The sequence below is a fragment of the Theropithecus gelada genome, chromosome 11, assembly GCF_003255815.1.
Source record: "Theropithecus gelada isolate Dixy chromosome 11, Tgel_1.0, whole genome shotgun sequence".
Taxonomy (NCBI): Eukaryota; Metazoa; Chordata; class Mammalia; order Primates; family Cercopithecidae; genus Theropithecus; species Theropithecus gelada.
This window is the reverse complement of record NC_037679.1, coordinates 108,446,898-108,469,671: the sequence shown is the minus strand read 5'-3', so window position 1 is coordinate 108,469,671 and position 22,774 is coordinate 108,446,898. Positions and strand designations below refer to the sequence as shown.

Genomic DNA, 22,774 nt, shown 5'->3' with positions numbered 1-22,774 from the left:
ACTTTAAAACATGTCATATTTGTAACATACGTTACATATATGTAACATATGTATGTAACTAATATATGATATATACAGGAAACTATAAGCTTTCTTTAACATTTTCCCTTCTTTTCTCAGCCACTTTCCATATCTTTAAGACTCTCATTGAAGGCTATCCTTTACCATGATTTCCATCATCTGGGCTAAATCACAATTGACCATTCCCACTCTAATTAGGTAAGGTGTTTCTTAATAGAGTAGAGAATATACCAACATCAAATTGTGTACTATACCAATACAGGCCATAAATAAACTTAAATTAAAGACAACACTCAGAGCACAAATCAACTAGTATACATGAACAATTTTCTCTGTTTAACTCTCCTAAGGGAAGAAAAATAATAATAGATTATTTTTGGTTATACTGCCATTTCTTTTTTGAAAACTATTTTTTAATCGACAAAAATCATATATATTTATGGTATACAACATGTTTGAAATATGCATACATTGCAGAATGGCTAAATCTAGCTAACTGACATATGTATGATCTCACATACTTACCTTTCTTGTGTGTGGTGACAATACTTAAAATCTGCTCTATTGGCTATTTTCAAGAATACACTACATTGATTTTAACTATACTATAGTTTCTATGTTGTAGTACAGATCTCTTGAACTTATAACAATACTTTTAATATGACATTATAAGAAATTGTTGCAAAATTTAACATTATTATATGCCATTCCAACTAAATGCTGAAGAGAACTACATGTATCTTGGGGCCATATACAAGAAAAATCTCTTACTATTTTGGGGATTGACCTGCCGAACAGCAGGAGCCTGCATAACAGTTCCTCGCAAGGGAGCCTGAGCTGGTGGTGCAGGAAGAGTTGTATAAACCACCTGGTGGTTTGCAGGAGCTCTTGGTACAGGGAGTCTTGTGGTCACCTGAGTTACTGGACGATGTGTTACATTCACGGTAGTTGGAGCTAATGCAAGGCAGAAAAAGATAATAAGAATACAGTAAATTTACGTTAAGCAAACAGTATTAAATGGTAGTTATCTTTGTATAAAATCTAACTGATAAAGACAGAAATAACAGTCTCCTTTTATGGTCTTCTAAGATAAAAATGATAGGGCTAATAAACATCAATAATATTAAAATCCAAGCTTCAGAGGAAAAGAACACCTCCACCACATCCAACTCCCTTCCCACTCTGGTCTGACCAGATAACAAGCAATGTGAAGATTTTTTTAAAAGGTGCAGAATCAAGAGTATGATGGCACAGGAGTGACTTAAAAGAGAAAACCTCCTACTTTTAATTGTTCTTAGCAAAGTAGAATCATAAGCCCTCCAGGCCTTCTACCAAGGGGGTGTAAATCCAAAAGAGTATCTTTGTATTCCCAAAGATAAAGAAACTGACTGGCTATTGTTAATTCACATTTATTTTTCAAGTGAGCCAGCCTAACTCTTTGACCATTATAATCAACATTTTGTTTAGCTGAACCAATCTATCTTTTTTAAAAACAGTAAATAAAATCCATTAAAAAACAGACTTCTCCCTTCTCTGCTCTGGCATTCCTCCTATTGTATGTTCCAGAAAGCATTAATATCTTGAGTAATGTTAATAAATATTTATCAAAAAATGAGTCATAAACATTCACTGACAGCATGTATCTATAATAATGATTTTTAGTGACACTTTCTTGTTAACAACTCTCTGAATTAGAATCATATTTTACAAATGACCATGCAGTAATTATATAATAAAAAATAACAAATCAATCTACTTTGATATGGAAAAACATGGGTCCTATAAAAAAATCAATTTGGAGGAAAATACTGGCTATAACAAAGATAAAACGGTTTCTTTACTAAGGACTCTTCGGTCTTTACAGATCCTAACTTTCGATGTGAGTCTTCATAAATGGGAAGAAAGACGAAAGTATTAACAAGAAAGAACACTTATTTCTTCATCTCTTTACTCCCCACTCCATAATCTACACTGCCCATGGGTTTGAATAATGGTATTTCCTTCCAAAATATCTAATTTTGATGACTGTCACTATAACTTTGTTAAAAATGTAAAGAAAGATAGATAACACAGCTCCCAAGGTTGAACTTACTTATAATTGCCTATTTAGATAGAACAATGGTATTGAAATGAGAACCAACATAAAATTTACACACCAGATAAAGTCACACAAGCACATTCTTTTGCCTGGAAATGCCAACAAGGTAAAATTTATTTTAACTGATGGGAAAGTCTGAATAAGCATCTATGATTCTGAAATTCAACAAATCTAAACAGTCCCTACCAAAACAACCACGTATTTGCTACATCAACAATAATTTCATAGCTCAAAGATTAATTAACAAATAGTTTGCTAAATCACTACGGAAAATATGCTGATTCCTACAAGCTATTTGGTGTTTTAAGTGTAAATTTTACTGGATAAAACCCCACTTTAATTCAAAGTTTTCCTTAATGAGAAGAGTACTTATATAAGAACTGTGCAGATAAATCTTCAAGCAATGGACTGTTTTACAGAAGACAAACCATCTTGATTGGTTTCTGAACAGTTTAGGGGATACAGGCTAAATCTTGAAAAATTTGAATTTACAGCTTCTTGAAAGGTAGCAAGCATATGATTCCTGGTGGTAGTGTTAGACTAGTTAAAGCTATTTCAAGATAAGACACATTTAAAACTTCTTGTTTGATCGGTCAGTTACAACTTCTTGGTTACACTCAGAGCAAGTCATTATATCCATCTCTTCCAGAGAAATTACACTCATTTCTGCTGTATACAGAACATTTGCTGTGGCAGATGACAAATCTGCTACTTTTAAAATTTTTTTGTAGAGATGGAGTTTCACTGTGTTGCCCAGGCTAGTCTCAAGAATATAACTCAGAATAATATTATTTTCCACATGCATTAGGAATCACCAGAGTTTTAGAGATATTAGGTGAACGTTATTTTGCGCAGCCAAGTAAGTTTGAGAAACACTTTTTAGCTTAAATCATTCTTGGAGATGTACATTATAAATTAGCATAGTGAAGGCTCAGAGAAGCCTGCATTAAGAAAAAAATTAATTTAGCTTCAAACTCAGCATTTCCCAAGCATATTTAACCATGGAACTTTGTATTCATGAAACACCTATTAACACTGCACAATAACTAGGAATATGGTTTACAGTTTCTAAATGTTCTAACTCAGAATACTATTACTTTGGATGTGAATGCTTTTTAAAATTACTTGTATTTTTATTTATATAATGTTAAGTAAATAAATACATACTTTATAATCATTCTTTACCAGTGCTGCTGCTTAAGACAGTCAGCAAAACTAAGTTATACTGCCTTCAAAAGGACATACATTGTCGTCCTTAAATTAACAATAAGAATTATTCTTAATTTTCTGTCATATCTTTCCGCTTAACTCCATAGTCATAGTTCTCTACAGGTAAACTAAAGCTTCTACTCAATGATTCAGCAAATTTACCTGTAGGTAGTAAGTGTATGGTGGTCTGAGATGGTCCACTTGTTGGCACCCCAGATGGTTGAAGAGGTGGTGCTGGTTGTATGGGTTGCAATGGTCGTGACACAGGCTGAGAAGAACTCATGGTTGATACGGGAGTGTGATTTAGCTTTTTGGGGTCTGTTAGTTAAAAGTGAAATATTATGACCGACAAGAAAAAAAATTGGGAAATACAAGTCTTTCCTCTATGGACAAATTTTACTTTTGCTTGTCACTTGGGTGTCACATTTACCTCTAAGAGAACAATTTATTTCCATTTTACTTATGTGTATTTTTGCTGATTTGAAAACTGAGTTAAGAGCATATGTAATTCGTTGGTGGTTCTATCACAGATTCTAATTCACATTTACAGAAATTCAGAAATAATCTTACTTGTAAATTCAATACAATATGCCAACTAGAATAATTCATTACTTGCATAAATGTATAATCTACATGCCTATAGAAAGAATACTCTTCAAGACAAATATCTATAAAATGATGAGTTTTTGCTGTGATCTTGAATTTCTATTACTACAATTATTTAGGTTCTTTGATAACCGATGGTTGCTTATCATCACTATATAGTCTTTAAAAAAGACAAAGAATGACTAATCTCAAAAAAGGTCTTCAACAGCCTATAAAATAAATATTTGCATCTCAGAAAAAACTCTTAAAAACAGGAAACCACCCAAAAGTCCTTCTATCCAAAATAATCCCCATCAATTTCTGTCCCACAGAATTCCACACTACATGTAAATAAAACCCAAGGCGTTAACGATGGATACTTTAATGCCATTAGAAAACAGTGTACTTTAGGAACATGAGAATTTGAGACAGACCCAAAGGTGGGGCAACAGAGAGACCCCATGAGGCATGGATGCTAGGGAAATGGTGAGAGCACTGAAAACAAACTTTTAGGACTTTACTTTTTAATCCAGAATTAAGCCTACCTGTGTCCTCTCAAAAACCTGTATTTATTTTTTTCTTTAGGGATCCATTATAATAGTCATGGCTGTCTATTAAAAATTAGTGAAAGCAATAGAGATAATTTGAAACTTTTAAAGAATAATCATACTGGCTTGAGTTCAACCCAGATGAAGGATGGCATACATTTCTCAATTCAGTTTTAAATAACAAAATCAACTTTACTGTCATATAATCAATTGTATAGCTATTTAACTTTTGTTTTCCTAAGCTCAACTAGACTGATTCCCCAAAATATTACTTTAAAAATATTTGGGTTTTTTAAAAAGTAATGTCTTTAAGATAATAATAAGTAATTCAGCACATTATTACTATATTTTCCACATGCAATTATCACCAGAGTTTTATAGATATGTAGCTGAATGTTATTTTGTGCAGCCAAGTAAGTTTGAGAAACACTTTATATCTTAAATCATTCTTAGAGATTTACATTATAAATCAGCATAGTAAAGGCTCAGAGAAGTCTGCATTAATAAAAAAACAATTTAACTTTAAACTCAGCATTTCCCAAGCATATTTAACCATAGAACTTTGTATTCATGAAACACTTATTAACACTGCAGAATAACTAGGAATATAGTTTACAGTTTCTAACTATTCTAACTCAGAATATTATTATTTTGGATGTGAATGCTTTTTAAAATTACTTCTATTTTTATTTATATAATGCTAGATAAAAGAAACTAATTCAAATGACCAAAATTAAATGTATACATACATATACAGTATCTACACTGAATCATAAACAGAGAGAGAAAAAGAACATTTAATGTAGAGACAGAAGAGTTGGATTTTATTCCCAAGACCCTTACTGAGTCTGAATTGTTTTCTCTAAGGCTAACAAGTTTCCTCAAGTCTAAAATGAGTATTATAGGATTTTTTGCAAGGATCAAGTGAAATAAGAGATACAAAAACAGAGGTACTCCGCAAATTACAATATTCTCTTAATTGCTATTTTCCTCTACAGATTGTTCATACTTAAATTTAAGAGTTGATTCTATTTTAATTTTTTTTTTTTTTTTGAGATAGGGCCTCATTCTGTCATCCAGGCTGGAATACAGCAGCATAAACACAGCTCACGGCAGCCTCAACCTCCCAGACTCAAGTTATCTTCTTGCCCCAGCCTCCCATGTAGCTGGGACCACAGACACATGCCATCACACCTAGCTGATTCTTAAATTTTTGGTAGAGATGGGGTTTCACTGTATTGCCCAGGCTGGTCTCAAACTCCTGGCCTCTTGCCTTGATCCTCCTGCCTTGGCCTCCCAAAGCACTGGGATTATAGGTGTAAAACACTGCACCTGGCCAAATTTTAAAATTGTAATATAGAAACTTCCATTACAAAAAGAACACAAATAAACCAAGCATAATGCTGTAAACATCTGTCTTCGTAGAATACTGTACTGTATTAAGACAAAAAAAAAAAGGTATCAAAACCAGGCCCAATCCCAAATTACTATTGAAGTACCTTGTGAAGCTCCACTCTCTTCATCATCCATTGTGAGATCAATGACACCACCTGAATCACTGCCAGTGGCTTTTCCACTCTGAAAAACAAAGCTTCTACATTTTACAAAGAAAACTCTGGCAGATATACATGTTAAAAAATGAAATGATAAGTGAGGTAAAATGAGACTAATGAGTAACCTGGTTCAATTGGGACCCCTAAAAGGCTGTACCTGAATAAAGAGAGTTTGTCTGACAAATGCCCCAGGATACTCACGCGTTAAACATCCACTATATGAAATATAATTTTCAGAAGAAATTCAAGACGTTTTCTTTAAAAAATTAGGCTATCTGTTGCACACAGCAAATAAGATTAAATACAAACACTATTCATTTTGTGACATTTAAAATGTTTATCAATACTACTCTAAATTATCAATATTAATCCACCACAACACCAAAGGCAATCATTCAAGCTAGAATTGGGTTATAGAAAATAATCTAAATTTTTTTGCCCTTAAAAAACGGTATGGTATACTATGAAATCATACGGTTTGCTATGCTATTAAATGCACAGCCAAGTTGACCAGTAACCCATCATTCAAAATCATGAGAAATACTAGGATTATAAGACAAACCTTTAAAAACCACATGATAGCAACTGAAAAGGAAGGTAAGACAGTATAAACCTAAAGAGCCAGGACTCTGAAGTCAGAAAGATTGAGTGTGTCTTACAGTTCTAACTTATTAGTTACCTAATTCAGATGGGTAATTATCTCAATGTCCAATATTTGAATATTGAGGCTATTGTGAGGATTAATCCAAATGTGTATATATGGTGCTTAATGCCATATATGATACATGACAACTGTTTAATAACTGATAATCACAATTTACTTTGATATATTATACTGAGATCAATTCCAAATGATAAAGGTTTTCATCTGCAAAACTCAAATTGAGAAATTAAAGAAAATAATGCCTTGACTTTATAATATCCAGGCCCAACCCCAAGATAATAATGCAATTCTAATTCTTATAAATCTTTCTACAATAATGATTTCACAGAAAATGGGTTATATACAAACACCAAAAATCTATAAAATCCCAAACTAAAAGATCCCAAAAATCACCAACAAATGTAAAATAATGTTTCACTACAACATATTATCATTAAGGTCCAGAGCTTTGAAAAGTGGAACTAACTTAGGACAAAAAATAAGTCAATACAAACTGACTCTAAGCAGAGATTAGATTCAGCAGATAAAGACTTGAAAGTAGCTATTAAAAATATGTTTAAAGCCAGGAGCAGTGGCTCACGCCTGTAATCCCAACACTTTGGGTGGCTAAGGCAGGCAGATCATGAGGTCAGGAGTTTGAGACCAACCTGGCCAACATAGTGAAACCCCACCTCTACTAAAAATACAAAAATTAGCTGGACGTGGTGGCGGGTGGCTATAGTCCCAGCTACTCGGGAGGCTGAGGCAGGAGAATCGCTTGAACCTGGGAGGCGGAGGTTGCAGTGAGCCGAGATTGCACCACTGTACTCCAGCCTAGGTGGCAGAGCAAGACCCCATCTCAAAAAAAAAAAAATTCAAAGAGTTAAATATAATAACAATGAATGCACAAATAGGACATCTCTAAAGAGAAAAAGAAACAAAAAAATAGAAATAATAGAGCTGAAAAAATAATTACTAAAATAAAAATCAGCTATGTAGGCATAAAAGCAGATTGGAGGGGGCAGGAAAAACTCAAATGAAATTGATGCTAGATCAATAGAAATTTTCTAGTCCATAGGACACAAAGAAGAACAGAAGAAAATATGAAAAATGCCTGAAACTTGTACAATAAGAAACAGTTCAGCAAAACACTAAATGAGAAGAAACAAAGATCTAAAGAAAAAATTGAATAATAACCAAAAACTTCCCCAATTTGGTGGAAAACATTAATTTACAAATCCAAGAGGTTCAATGAACCTCAAGCAGAAGAAACATTAAGAAATCTATACACATCATAGTCCAAATACTGAAAACTAATAATGAAAAATTTTGAAAGTAAACAGAACAAATTACATGTTATATTGGAGCAAAGAGTAACTGCTGACTATTGGTCAGAAACTATGGAAGCAAGACGACACTGGAACAATATATTCAAATTGCTGATGATTAAAAAAAGAAACACTTTAGGAATTGTATATCCAATGACACTCTCCTTGAAAAAACGAGACAAAAGATACAAAAGTACATTTTTTAGATATTAAAAAACCAAGAGAATACATCACTAGCAGATCTACACTGTAAAGATGAGCTTAAGGACATTCTTCAGTTTGAAAGGAAATACCAACTTGGATCATGGGAAGAAGAGGACCAGAAAACGTAAACATAAGGATAAATATTAAAGACTATATCTCTTTTCTGTTCTTAACTTCTTTAAAATTCTGTAAGGCAACAATTAAAAACAATATATTTAGAGCTCTACAACATGGAGATTAAAAACAATGTAATATATGTGCAATATATGTGAAAACATGAACGTGATATTTAAGGAAAGCAACTTCATTACGGAGGTAAATGTACACATACAATTGCAAGGTTCCTATAATTAAGATTCAGATACATACTTAAACTCTAGAACAAACCCTAAAATACATACACACACATAAACACACACATAGATAGAGAGAGTGCTAAAAAGTTAACAGAGGAATTAAGACAGAATGCTTTTAAAAAAAACTGATACAAAATGAAGCAGGAAAGAAAGTACACAGAAACCAACAAAAAAAGAAAACAGATGAAACAAATAGAAAACAAATAGCAAAATAGCAGACCTAAGCACAATCCTATCAAAACTTATATTAACTATAAACGGTCTAAAAACTCCTATCAAAATGTAGAGATTATCAAATGGGACAACACAACAACAAATCAAGAAATATGATTTTTTTTTTCTCTTGCAGATTCACTTTAAATACAAAGACACAGACTGAAAGTAAAAAGCGGAAAAAAGTAATATGCAAACAGTAAGCATAAAAATGCTGCTGTAATTATGTTAATATCAAAAACAGAGACAAAGAGGGAAATTTTACAATGATAAAAGTATGGCAAGATTACAAATTATACATTATAAAAAATACCATGTAATACAGGGTCAAAATCTATGAAGCAAAACTGATAAAATTAAAGGAAGAAATAGATTCACAATCATACCACTCTTAGTAATAGATAAAACCACTACAACAAAAGGCAATAATCAGTAAACATAAAAATAATCCAAATTACACTATTAACCATGCCATATTGACATTTATAAAACATTACACCCAATAGCAGAATACATATTCTTTTCAAGTGTAATGGTACATTCACTAAGATATATACCATAGATGGAACTTTATAACACATATCTAATTTGTGTAAAAGTAACAAAGTCATACAGAGGATATCTTCTAAATCCAATAGCATTAAATGAAAAATCAATAATAAAAAATTTGCAAAATCCCCAAATACTATGAAATTAAACAAATTACTAACTAAACAACCCAGGACCCAAAAGGAAATGACAAGGAACCTACATGAAATAAAAATGCAACACACGAAAATTTATGGAATGCAGCCAAAGCAGTGCTCAGAGGAAAATGTGTATCATTAAATGCTTATATAGATCGAGAAGATCTACAAGCAATGATCTAACGATAAATTATGTTTATTGATCATAAACTGACAGATACAATTTATCTATTATCATATACTACAAGTAGTTTCCTGAATAGACTTTTTTTTGACAAATAAAATTGGTAATTACTTCAATAACTATTAAGTACATTTATAAGATAGTCATGATAGCTAGCACTACTCCTATTAGACTCTGCTAAATGCTTTACATGCATTAACACATTTACTCTTCCTAATATTTCTATGTGGTAAGTACTAGCACTAGCTCTATTTTATAGGTGAAAAGTCGAAGGTGTTCAATAACTTAACATAGCACCCACCCACTATTAAGTGACAAGCTTCAGGTTGTCTGACTGTAGACCTTATTATTTCTATGCCACCAGGTGGAAACGAACAGAGACATGTGATACACATATATGTGATACATGTATCTTTACATTTTTTCCTGACAAAACATGTCTGAGAAATCTAATCAGAGACACGTTTATATCTGTTTTTACACATATTACTGAAACTTTCAGTTTGAAATCATTAAAAAATTATATCAAATAGTTTTTAACACTAGAAATTTTATTAAAAAGTTAGCTAATCATGTGCCATTTTCCAAAATGAACAGTCTCAATAAGCAAACACTAAGAAAATTTCAAGAGAGCAAACATACTGGCTTTGTAGCTTTTTTTTGTTATGAAACAAGAATATACCTGAAAGGCACACTTCAGCAAATGTGAAGAACGAGTTAACACAGAAGAGCTGGTTGTTCATTCCTTGCACATCTCTCCAAGGGAACTTGGAACCATAATTGAGACTTGGTTAGTTATCAGGAATGTTGCCCTTGGAAGGTCATGTTAACGATTAATTCTCTTATATACACTCTGAACAGTGAACTGTGCCATACTGTGTTCATCAGGATTGCTTTGCATAAATATGAAGATTGATGATGTATACTTGGGTTTCATTGTTGGGATCCTGAGTTTCCAATGCCATGGCCATACAGAAAAATGTCACTATGTGACCAGACCTCCAAAAAACCTCAGACCCTGAGACTCAGTCAGGATTCTCTGGGAAAAGACTCTTGGCACATGTCTCTAAGGTTAATAAGCCAGAGAAAAAACAAATTCTGTGCGATCCCAGACAGACGACTTGGAAGTCTTTGCCTGATCTCTCTGAACTTCAACTCTGCACATTTTTTTCCCTGTTGCTCTTGCTCTATACCTTTTGTTGTGACAAATCATAATGGTGAGTATAACCTACTACTGGGTCTTATGAAATCCTTCTAGCAAATCAGCAAACTTAAAGGTGATCTTGAGTCCTTCAAAACAACAATTACAGACAGCAATGCTATTTTATAACTTACATTGATAATTTGAATAAATTTGTTTTTCAGGATATAAAACTAATAATTCATTATATAAATGATATATAGTAATAAAATATACAATAATAAATTATGTGCAATATGTTAATAAACAGTTATTTGGGGATATCAGATAAATCTTCATTTAACAACTACAAGAGAATATTTTACATATTTCATCATTTGCTAATTAACTACAGCCGAACAACAAGCATTTCCACACTAGACATCCAAGTTTCTCTTTTTTTTTTTTCTTTTTTTTTTTTTTGAGACAGAGTCTCATTCTGTCACCCAGGCTGGAATGCAGTGGCATTATCTTGGCTCACTGCAACCTCCTCCTCCCAGGTTCAAGTGATCCTCCCGTCTCAGCCTCCCAAGGGATTACAAGCATACACCAACACCCTCAGCTAATTTTTGTAGTTTTAGTAGAGGCATGTTGGCCAGCCTGGTCTCGAACTCCCGGCCTCAAGTGATCTGCCCATCTTGGCCTCCCAAAGTCCTAGGATTACAGGCATAAGCCACTGTGCCTGGCCTTAGACATCCAGATTTCTTCTGATCTAAATAGCCTTAAAGTGTTAAGAAGTACAACTAAGTAGGTTTGGGATAGAAAAATGAAGTTAGCCAATTGTACTTACAATGTGACAATTCAAAGAATCACAGGCTACCTGTTTCACACTAGTTTCTATCTGCTAGAAAGTTGCACATTGGGGCAAAAAGATAACAAGAATTTCTTAGTCAACAGTGGAACATTAATAAAGGTATTCATCACAATGACAAAAATGATATTTGTTTCAAAAAATTCTGGCTGGCAAGCATAACTTCATAACTGAAAGCACATATATACTTCCATTATGGTTTCTTATTACACAATAAAACTCTTGTAATTGTATTTATTCTTCATATACATAATTGACACTGATTCAAAGCTGAAACTTTGTTATTTTTGATAAGGCACTGCTTCAGCAGGCTGGCTGCTCAAACTGCTTGTATGCATTTTTTTATACTCAGATATTAAATTCCTCTTCCTTGAAGCCAAATAAAATATCTATTGAGAGCATAACATTAAGTTGTACTATTGCTTTGCTTTCTGATGAAGTCAATTCCTGTTTCAAGTGTCTTTTTTTTTTTTTTAAGTTTCTTCTTTTTTATAGAGACGGAGTCTCATGTTGTTGCCCAGGCTGGTTTCGAACTCCTGGGCTCAAGTGATCCTCCTGTCTCCGCCTCCCAAAGTGCTAGGATTATAGACGTGAGCCACCACGCCCCACCTCAAGTGTCTTATATTATATCCATTTTAATTTCACTTATGTATTTATGATGTTACATATATTATTTATTTATTTTTTTGAGATGGATGGAGTTTCATTCTTTCACCCACACTGGAGTGAAGTGGTATGATCTCAGCTCACTGCAACCTCCGCCCTCCTGGGTTCAAGCAATTCTCCTGCCTTAGCCTCCCAAGTAGCTGGGATTACAGGCACCTGCCACCACGCCAGGCTAATTTTTGTCCTTTTAGTAGAGATGGGGTTTCCCCATGTTGGCCAGGCTGGTCTCAAACTCCTGACCTCAGGTGATCATCTGCCCGCCTCGGCCTCCCAAAGTGCTAGGATTACAGGCGTGAGACACCGTGCCCAGCTACATATACTGTATTTCAGCAAAATACTCTATACAATAGAGTTCAATACAACTTTCTGCAATGATGAAAAGAGTCTATATCTGTGTGGTCCAATATGCTAGCCACTAGCCATTTGTAGCTACTGAACCTTGAAATGGCGGTTATTTTGACTGAGGAACTAAATTTATAATTTAATTTAAATAGCTACATGTGACTAGTGGCTATCATATTAGATATCACAGCTCTAGAAGAACCACCATTTATAAAATGACAAAAAATAGCCATCATAATGTACATTTTCCTTTCCTTGAAAATATTACTTAAAAAAAAAAAAACTCACTGAGGGAAGTAGAGATGTTCATAAATCCTTTGTTTAAAGTTTAACTAGACTTCCTATAAATGTCACTAAGTATCACTGAATATATCAGCATTTTCTATATGTCTTCTAGAAAGTATCTCAATCTTATAATTTTAAATGAAAACACAGTTATATCCACAAGACATGCTGAGAAACAATCACAACTTTGATCTCTAATAGTGCACACAAAAACTGCTAACACTTGTAAGAAGTTAAGATATTTTTAATAGCTTTTATTTGATCTATAAACTATGGTATATATCTAGGTTGGTCAAAATCCATTGTTTTTAAGGAAAATAGTCACATTTAAAGATCAAAAAAGTTTTAAAAATCTTGTCAGTTTTTCATGCCTGACATGCTCAAAGATTTTTGTTCTTCTAGGATAATATGAGATTCTTGAAATGATTCAAAGGAAGTGAAGAAAATAAAACTATCAGTAACCTAATCACTATGAACTGATTACACCTAAAGCAATAAAGAACAAGGAAGAACACTGTTAATACAGGAAAGAAGTAGTTACTCTATTATTGGGTGGTTAAGATTTAATAGGAAAAAGTACAAAGACTGGCAAAGTGCTAATAAACAAGCAGACAGACAAAAAATTCTTCCTCAAAAGGTATTTCTGATTACCTTTGAGGAAATTAAAATGGTGGTAGGGGTCTGTAGAGAGTGGTACAAGTGAGGGTAAACCAGTGAAACACTCTTAAAAAAGATGTACCTGGAAGAAATTACATGTGTTTTCTTTTTGCAGACAATCTTTATAGAACGTAAAGGCAAATGACTGGACTGTCAATTGTACTAATCAAGTCATTCAGTTAATAAACTATTACCTCTAAGAGAACTGCTATGTAAAAACAAAAAACAAAAAATATCAATTCTTGTCAAATATTACAGAGAAGTTATGAGACAATATTTGGACAGTTATAAAAAACAGACATAGAACAATTTTCATTCAATCAAAGAATGATGAAAATTCATTTTCCTGTAGACCATACTTAGGATTTTACTTTGAAGAAGGAAAAATCTTACCTGTGATGTGCTATCAGCTGCTTTCTTACTGACAGAAGCATCTATTGTTTTGTTCGTCTGGTTTTCTGAAAAGTTAAAAAAAGCCATTTTTAAAAACATCTACAAAATGTAAAAAGTTAAGTTGCTTTATATAAAACAATTCATATTGTTTTCTCCAACTATTTTTCTGTCAACATGTCACATACGTAAATAAAAACTCAAACTCACAGATTACTGCTATAGTATCTTTCAGATGGGGAAATTCACAATACTGATTAAAAAACACTTTCCACTGGCCCAGCAATTTTAACTCTAAGCAGTATCTCATGGAAATAATTTAAGATACACAAAACTTAAATGTTCTAACATGAGGAAATAGTTAAACAAAATATAATTCCTGCATTCTATGTCCCTTTGGAGAAAAAAATTTAATATGTCAAAAATGTTTCCAATAAATTCAGTAGAAACAGTTGCAGTAAATCCAAGAAAATACACATGCATATTTCTCAGTAGTTCAATCATCCATGATTTTTCTTTCTCTGTTCATTTTTCAATTAACTTATAATGACTTTGCAGTTAAAAAATAACGTTACTTCCAGAACAGCACAGAAAATGAACAAAGCATATTTTGTCCCAATTTCTAATGAGAGGAAAAGAGAGAATGCATTAAATTTCATCAAAGGTTTTATGTACCTATTGAGATTATTTAGGGTTTCCTGTTTGGTAACATGGGGTTTTTAAATGTTGAAACAGGCCATCCTTTCTTTCTGGAGATAAAACCCTCTTGGTCAAAGTATGGCATTCCTTTCATTTGTAAGTCTTCAGAATGCATACAGAGTAAACAATTTACGTTTAAAAAAATACAGGAGATTAAACTACCTATGTATTTCCATATGTACATATGTAAATCTGTATGTCTAAAAAATCAAGTTGAGTTAATATTCACCTGTTAAAAGAGAAGTATTCTAGGGTACAGAAGTAAAAAGGATGCCCTTTGATTTCTCCTACCTTGTCTGAATTACTTTCTTTTTGTAAGAACAATATTAATATATTATCTATTTAAAAATATATTCAAATTACTTCATTTATTACAAATGAGCATCTGTTTGGGACTATGAAGTTACTGAAAGACTGACAAAACTAATTCCAGGTTACTGATGTTACATAGTGGAGTATTAAGATACACTAGGTGATACTACCAAAATATCAGTGATTTACTACCAAAGGTTTTTATATACGATGTTAAAATACATTCATTTGGATTTGAAACACTTTCATCTTCAACTCAAAATAACTTTACATAAAAAGTAAATGAGGAAGCCTCACTTTGGTGTTTTTATTTTTTAATTCTTTATTTTATTTATTTTTTTCTTTTTGAGAGAGTCTTGCTCTGCCACCCAGACTGGAGTGCAGTGGTACGATCTTGGCTCACTGCAACCTCCATCTCCCAGGTTCAAGCGATTCTCATGTCTCAGGCTCCTGAGTAGCTGGGACTACCAATGAGTGCCACCATGCCTGGCTAATTTTTGTTTTAGTAGAGACCTGCTTTCACCATGCTGGCCAGGATGGTCTCGATCTTCTGGCCTCAAGTGATCCACCTGCCTCACCCTCCCAAAGTGCTGGGATTATAGGCATGAGCCAACATACCTGGCCTCATTTTTACTTTTTGTCATAATATTTTCATATAAGAAAATTCCTAAAGATGCAAGAAAGATTTAGACTGCTTAATAAAATGTTACATACACATTTCTTTGTTACCCAGCATGATTCTCTCTTAGACCTAATTGCCTTAGAGCTATAAGTTAATTATTCACGGAACTGTAATACTATTCCTTATTCTAGATTCTCAACTAACATCTCCCTTGCCCATTATTACACAATTTTTCCCTTGATTCTTAATGTAATGTCTTAAAGCTCCGTTGCATTGCTTTTGCTTTCTTCTGTAAGATCTACTTGGATGACTTCTGGATATAAATATTATAACTCCATCTATCAAGGCAACAAAACTGGTCAGGATGTAAAATAAGAAATTATAGCTTAAAATCCTTCTATCATATGGAATACATCTCCATAAAAATAAAAATAAACGTAAATAAAATTAAAAAGTACTTTACAGGAGTTAAACTGGCAGTATCCCTTAGTAGCTCTGGATAATTGTATGAACGTAAAAAAGGCAAACACTTCATTCATTTAATTCTATCCTTGAAGAAATGGTTGAAGAAATAATTGCTGTGTTTAAACTCTTACTTGTTTTTGTTTCTGAGACAGGGACCTTCCTCTGTTGCCCAGGTTGGAGTGCAGTGGCACGACCATGGCTCACTGCAGCCTTGACCTCCTGGGTTCAAGCAATCCTCCTCCTTCGGCCTCCTGGGTAGCTGGGACTGCAGGCATGTGTCACCATGCCAAACTAATTTTTTATTTTTTGTACATATGGGGGTCTCACTATATTGCAAGGCTGCTCTCGAGCTCCTGAGCTCAAGCCATCCTCCTGCCTCAGCCTACCAAAGTGTTGGTATTACAGGCATAAGCCACCATGCCCAGCCAACTCTAGTTTGACATAGTCTTAGAACAAGATGTTTAATGTAATTTGAAAGTGTACCTTGTACATGGATTGTATATAACTTCCCCCAAATCTGTTCTTTCTTTAATGTCTAGTTTAGTAAATGGAACAACATTTAAAAATGTCTTAGAAAGCTGAGTCATCTTTGAGTTCTCCATCTTTTCCACACATCTAAACTTTTATTAATAAATTACCAAGTACTGCCAATGCTACCTCTTAAATAACGTTTAAATCTTTTTCATACCACCATCTCTCATCTCGTACACTACAAGAGCCTCCAGTCTCCTAATTGGTCTTCCTAACACTATTCTTATCCCTTCCAAACCATTCTCCATACTGTAACCAGGGTTCATGGATGTCACATTATCCTCTATACCCCCTACAAAAACCCTTTAACCCTATTTCCCCCATTCTTCTGTTCATTACTTCATACCTTTCCAGATTTCCCATGTTCTCTTTTGTCCTCTCACGAAAACCTGCAAATCCTAACACTCATCACATTTATAATTAAATCCTTATTTAATGACTACATTCCCTATTTGATTGTAAGCTTGGTGAGATCATAGTGACTATTTTATACATTTCTGTGTATCTAAAGAACCTCAGATAATACAGGCATTCATTACTTTGTGAATGAATGAAATTAGCTATAGTTTGAGCTTTAAATTTCCAAGCCCTTAGGAGGACATTTACCTCACTATAAACAGAAATACAGATTTAAAATCCATAGGGATATACTTAACTATAATAAAATACATACAAATGCATGAACATATAGCATATGTTCTTATTAAGCAAATATAATACCCACATAAGTACAGAGCTTAGAAAATTTTAATTATATAACCTAATTAATTTATCAAACTACTAAATGTAGTAGAGATGTACTGAAGTTCGGCTTCAGTTTAGGTTTTGGGAATCCTAAAAAGCCAAATCTTACTTTAACATCATTTATGTCACTGCTGAAATTACACTTTATCAAAGAACATATTATAAGTAATAAAGTCAGAACTGAAGAATAAGCAAGTTCATAAGATCTCATTTTAGTTAGCATTATGAAAAAAATACAAACAAAGCTTGTCATTCACATTTATTCATTATCAAATGTAGGTAAGCATTCTAAATGGAACTTGAAGATCTTGATATAATTACATATTAAAAATATATAAATGTGTTAAATAAATATATGTGTTAAAATAAGTAATTTTATGTTTAGAAATAATTGTACATTATCTTAGAATGCTACACCAATTAATGATTGTGAAAACTTACTTTTATATAAAAAAATTAAGAATAGTCAAATGAAACAGACTGACATGCATTACTAATAGTGTACATCAACTAGATAATTTGGGGAATATACCCTTTCTATAAAAACTGTAAGAGAACAGAATAATGAAATTATAATTCTGACACTTTTAGAAGTGTTTGGAGTACGAGCATGACATTAAACAAATACTCTTAAATTATTTCTTTTCAAGTCATGGTTTTTCAGGAAAAGTTCTCTATTTAAGAATATATCTCATCTCATGACCATGAAATCAAAACAATGTCAACTTTGCCTCAAAATTTCATAAGGAGGAAAACCCAAAATCACATAAAACAATGTCCATCGCTAAATCATCTGGCATTAAAAAATACTAAGAACTAAAAGAAAAAGAAGTTACAGAAAAATGAAATATCACCCAAAAATCTTGTATGTCCACTGACCTCAGTTAAAAGTAAGCATCTCTTTTAGTGTTGTAAACATGAAAGAATATCCAAAAAATAATGTGGTAGCAGATAATACTAACAAACATTTGCCCCTGTACTATGCAAACATTTAAATTGTAAATACTATAAATAATAATTACACTTTCATATAAAACATTAGTTTATTCTTATAAATATGATAAGAGTGATATCCAGCTTCAATCCAACATTAATTTTGATCTGCCACTCATTTACTTTCTTAACAACTCTGAAATACCGTCATTGTTTTATATGAGAAAACACTTAAGGAGTAACTACACTAGTAATGACTGTATGACAAATAAAAACTAAGGCTTGTACATCTCACTTATAAAAGTACTTTTGTACTTTAGAATTTGTTTCCTACATTACATGGTCACTTACAACATCAATAAGAAAAACACTAGCAATTTTACTATACACATGATGCCTACCCTTCCCTGCCTTTCCAAAAGTAGTGCGGATACATGTGAAGTCAGAAATGAAGAATAAGCAAGCTCAAGAATGCATACAACACAAACTCTTTCCAGGAGCCAGGAAGACACAGAGTTTGGCAGATTTTAAACAGGTATAGTCAAGTTCTCCTTTTTGCAGTATTTCTAAGTAAAATACAAACAATCATATAATATGTCATATGGGAAAACAGAAAGGATAAAACAAGAAGGACTCAAACATTTTATAGTAAATGTGAAAGAAAATCTATTTTTAAGTTGTTCAAATTTGGAAGCTATGAATGAGAGCACAAAGGATTTTCCAAATGTGTAAGGAACATAAACGTGCCTTTTTTTCTTAAGAGCATATATTATGTAAATTTGATACTTTAAAATGTTTTAAACAGACATTGCTGGCAAATGTATCATAAAAGTAACTCATAATGCTTGCCACAAAGCCATAAATTCAAAATTCACCAAACTTAGAAAAATTACTAAAAGATAAAACACAGATACTAACTTCTAATTCAAAATAAACCCCCTCTCAAGCCCCATTTTAGCAACATCATTTCTCTCAGGTATCTAAAAAATTACTAAAAATAATCAAGAAAATTCTATTTATTTTGTCCTTCCAATAATGCTAGCCACTTAGAAAAAAAAAGTTCAATCGTTACAAGGCTATTAACATGCTTGCATTTCTAGCATTAAACCTACATAGTGACTTACCAATTCTTGGGGTGGTATTGCTGTTCTGTTCTGCAGGAGACGAAGTACTAAATGCAGAAATTGGAATTTTCATCTGTATAGGACCTCGATTATTTGATGGACTATAGAGTCCTGATGGGCCCACTGTGGGCAAAGAAGTCCTTGTGGCTTGTACAATAGAGTGTGCCGTTGGAACAGCCTGCACCGCAAGTGTTGTTCCCAATGGTGCAGCACTGGCAGTAGGGTTCCTTTGAATACTAGAACTGGGCACAGAAGGAACGTTGTTTGGTTTAGTGGGATTTGGCAAGGATGGCAAGGATACTGGATTTTTGGTAAGACCACTCACTGTAGGTGGGCTTTGCACAGAAATGAATTCAACGTTGCCAGATGGTTGATTAGTCACCAAAGTCCCTGGATGGCTCTGTAGAAGCTGAGGCTGGGAGGATACTGCAACAGGTACATGCAAAATCACTGGCAAAGGTTGTAAAGAGATTGTAGGTTGAGGATTTCCACTAGGCACCTGAGTAGTAGCAACTACAGTAGCTGTATTGGGTGCAGGAAGAACTGACGTTGCTGTGAGGGAACCCGAAGTCACTGGAGTCTGCAATTTAGGTTGACTACTGACAACTGTTGGAGGAGTGACAAGATTGGTTGAAGATACTATAGAAAGAAAACAGAATTCTCTGTTTAAATGGTTATATTAATTTATCAACTAAGAAAATATGACAGATACAAATTAAATACATTGCATTAGACTTAGCATAGATTAAATACATCGCAAAGACTGTAAAGTCTTTTATCATGAAATTTTTTCCAGATTAAAATTCCGAAATTTAATTTAGAATTAAATTCTTAGAAGAATTTTGCATGTAGGTTTAGTATATTACAAAAACAGCACATGATGGATGATTAATATGCAAGACTACTGAGTATCAAAATGGTCTCTGAAAATTACTATAATCACTTTAGAGTACCTAACTAGTAAACAAATAAAAAATACTAAAAAGTTAAGTAAAAATATATATTTTTGAAACTACATTAAAAACATTATAAATGCCTTAAAACGCAAGTAATATATAAACTCAAATAGTAAATCTAAAGAGTCATGACTATTAATGAATAACAGGTAAGCTTACTCATTATATTTTATTATTTGAACCATGTCTGTATCTTTGGATCAAGTTTGACTGAATTCCTTGGGAGAGGAACTATTAGGGGGAGGTTCCCTCTACTGACACCCTACTGACATTGTATGATATGAAAAATAGCACTGAGTGAAGTTGACAGATGAATTAAGAAGAAATTAGGTAGCATATACAGAAGAACAGAGAAAATACAAATGCTGACAAATGCTGGTCACTACAGTTTTATAGCAATTTTCAACTACTTGTGTTTATTCTCATTGGAACAGGTTTAAAATACATGACCAAACTTCTTTCTCACTGATTTATAGTCTTTCCAAAAATCACAGGTTCACTAGAGCAGCAGTTTCTCGAAGTGTGGTCCAGGGGGGTGCCTGGGGTTTTCTGAGACCCTTTTGGGGAGTTTGCAATGTCAAAACTATTTTCATAACAATGAGACATTATTTGACTTTTTAAATGAGCAGACATTTGCACCAATGGAGCAAAAGCAATGGTAAGTAAAACTTCTGATGCTTAGTACAAAAATCAAGGTAGTACAATGGACCAAACGTCGCTGCATTCTTCATCACATGCTTACAGTAAAAAACAAAGTCAGTTTTACTTAAGAATCCCCATGATACAGCAGTAAAAACTATTAACTTTATTATATCTCAACTTTTGAATAGGGGTTCTTTTCTTAATATTCCATGTGAAGGAATAGGCAGTACATACGAGACAACTACTGCGTGCCAAAGTAGGATAGTTACGGAAAAATGCGTGTGCAATTGAGCTATAAACTAAACTAGCAATCTTTCCCACGAAATACTATTTTTACTTGAAAGAATGACCTATAGACACACCGATGATTCACATGTGGGTATTTTGAAGATCTTTTCTTAGAAATAAACTAGGTAAGGCAGTCACTTCAAAGAAAAAAAGCCCAACTGTATTTATCAGTAATAATAACATTTGAGTTCTTAAGCAAAACTAAGAACATTAGAAAAAACTTTTATCTGTCACTGAAAGCATGACGGCTCCCTAAATCCTTAAAATGCTTCTCTGAGTAGAACTGATAGTAAAATCAGTAAACGTAATTTTTAAAAATAATATTAACAAAATGTGTCAATATTTGGAAGATTTGCATAACTTGGTGAATAGTTTTCAAATGATCAATGAATATTAGTAAAACTCCATGTGCAAGTACAAGATAGAGGAATTTTTTTTTTTTTTTTTTAAAGACAGGGTTTGCTTCTATCGCCCAGGATGGAGTACACTGGCGCAATCTTGGCTCACAGCAGCTTACACCTCCTGGGCTCATGTCATCTTTCCACCTCAGCCTCCCAAGTAGCTGGGACCACAGGTGTGCACCACCATGTCCGGCTACTTTTTGTATTTTCTGTAGAGACAAGTTTCACTATGTTGCCCTGGCCGGCCTGGAACTCCTGAGTTCAAGTGATCCACCTGCCTCGGGCCTCCCAAAGTGCGGGGATTACAGGCATAAGGCATCACACTTGTCCAATAAATGGATTTTAATGGAGGAGTTAGAAAAGTTCTTTGGTGTGGTTTCAGATTATACTTCACAACCAACCTTAAAGAAACTACTACTGGACAGTATCAAAGAAGAATATCCACAATTATCTGTAAGGGCTAGCCCTTTTCCATCTATATATTTGTATAAGACTGGATTTCCTTCATATGCGTCAACCAAATCAACATTTTAAAACAGACTAAAAGCAGATACAGATATGAGTATACAGCTATCTTTAGCTGTCTTAATGTGTCAAAGTATTAAAGAGATACGTAAAAAATGTAAGAGAATAATGCTCTTTGTGCTGCTATTATTTAAGTGAAAATACACTTAGTTTCATTTTAAAAAGTTTTTTGTGTTAGACATGAGTTTACTATTACTTTATTTATTTTTATATTTATTATTTATTTATTTATTTATTTTTTGAGAGAAAGTCTCACTCTGTCGCCCAGGTTGGGGTGCAGTGGCGTGATCTTGGCTCACTGCACTCCACCTCCCGGGTTCAAGCGATTCTCCTGCCTCAGCCTCCTGAGTGGCTGGGATTACAGGCACCAGCCATCATGCCTGGCTAATTTTTGTATTTTGGTAGAGATGGGGTTTCACCATGTTGGCCAGGCTGGTCTCAAATTCTTGACCTCAAGTGATCTGCCTGCCTCAGCCTCTCAAAGTCCTGGGATTACAGGCGTGAGCCACCAAGCCCAGTCTACTTTTATTTAAAAAAAATCTTTAAATTTCTGTTTAATTTCTACTTCATTTC

General features: G+C 33.4%; 1 protein-coding gene across 3 annotated transcripts in view; it reads right to left on the bottom strand.

The window, feature by feature from the left end:
• Nucleotides 1–22,774, bottom strand: part of ATF7IP (activating transcription factor 7 interacting protein) — a 135,768-nt gene that overhangs the window by 21,197 nt on the left and 91,797 nt on the right. For all 3 annotated transcript variants that reach the window (XM_025401977.1, XM_025401978.1, XM_025401976.1), the window contains exons 9-13: nt 19,390–20,028; nt 13,963–14,027; nt 5,961–6,039; nt 3,491–3,646; nt 793–975 (exon numbers count right to left, since the gene is read on the bottom strand). In XM_025401977.1, coding sequence (XP_025257762.1) covers nt 793–975; nt 3,491–3,646; nt 5,961–6,039; nt 13,963–14,027; nt 19,390–20,028 — 1,122 coding nt within the window. The remainder of the gene's footprint in view (nt 1–792; nt 976–3,490; nt 3,647–5,960; nt 6,040–13,962; nt 14,028–19,389; nt 20,029–22,774) is intronic.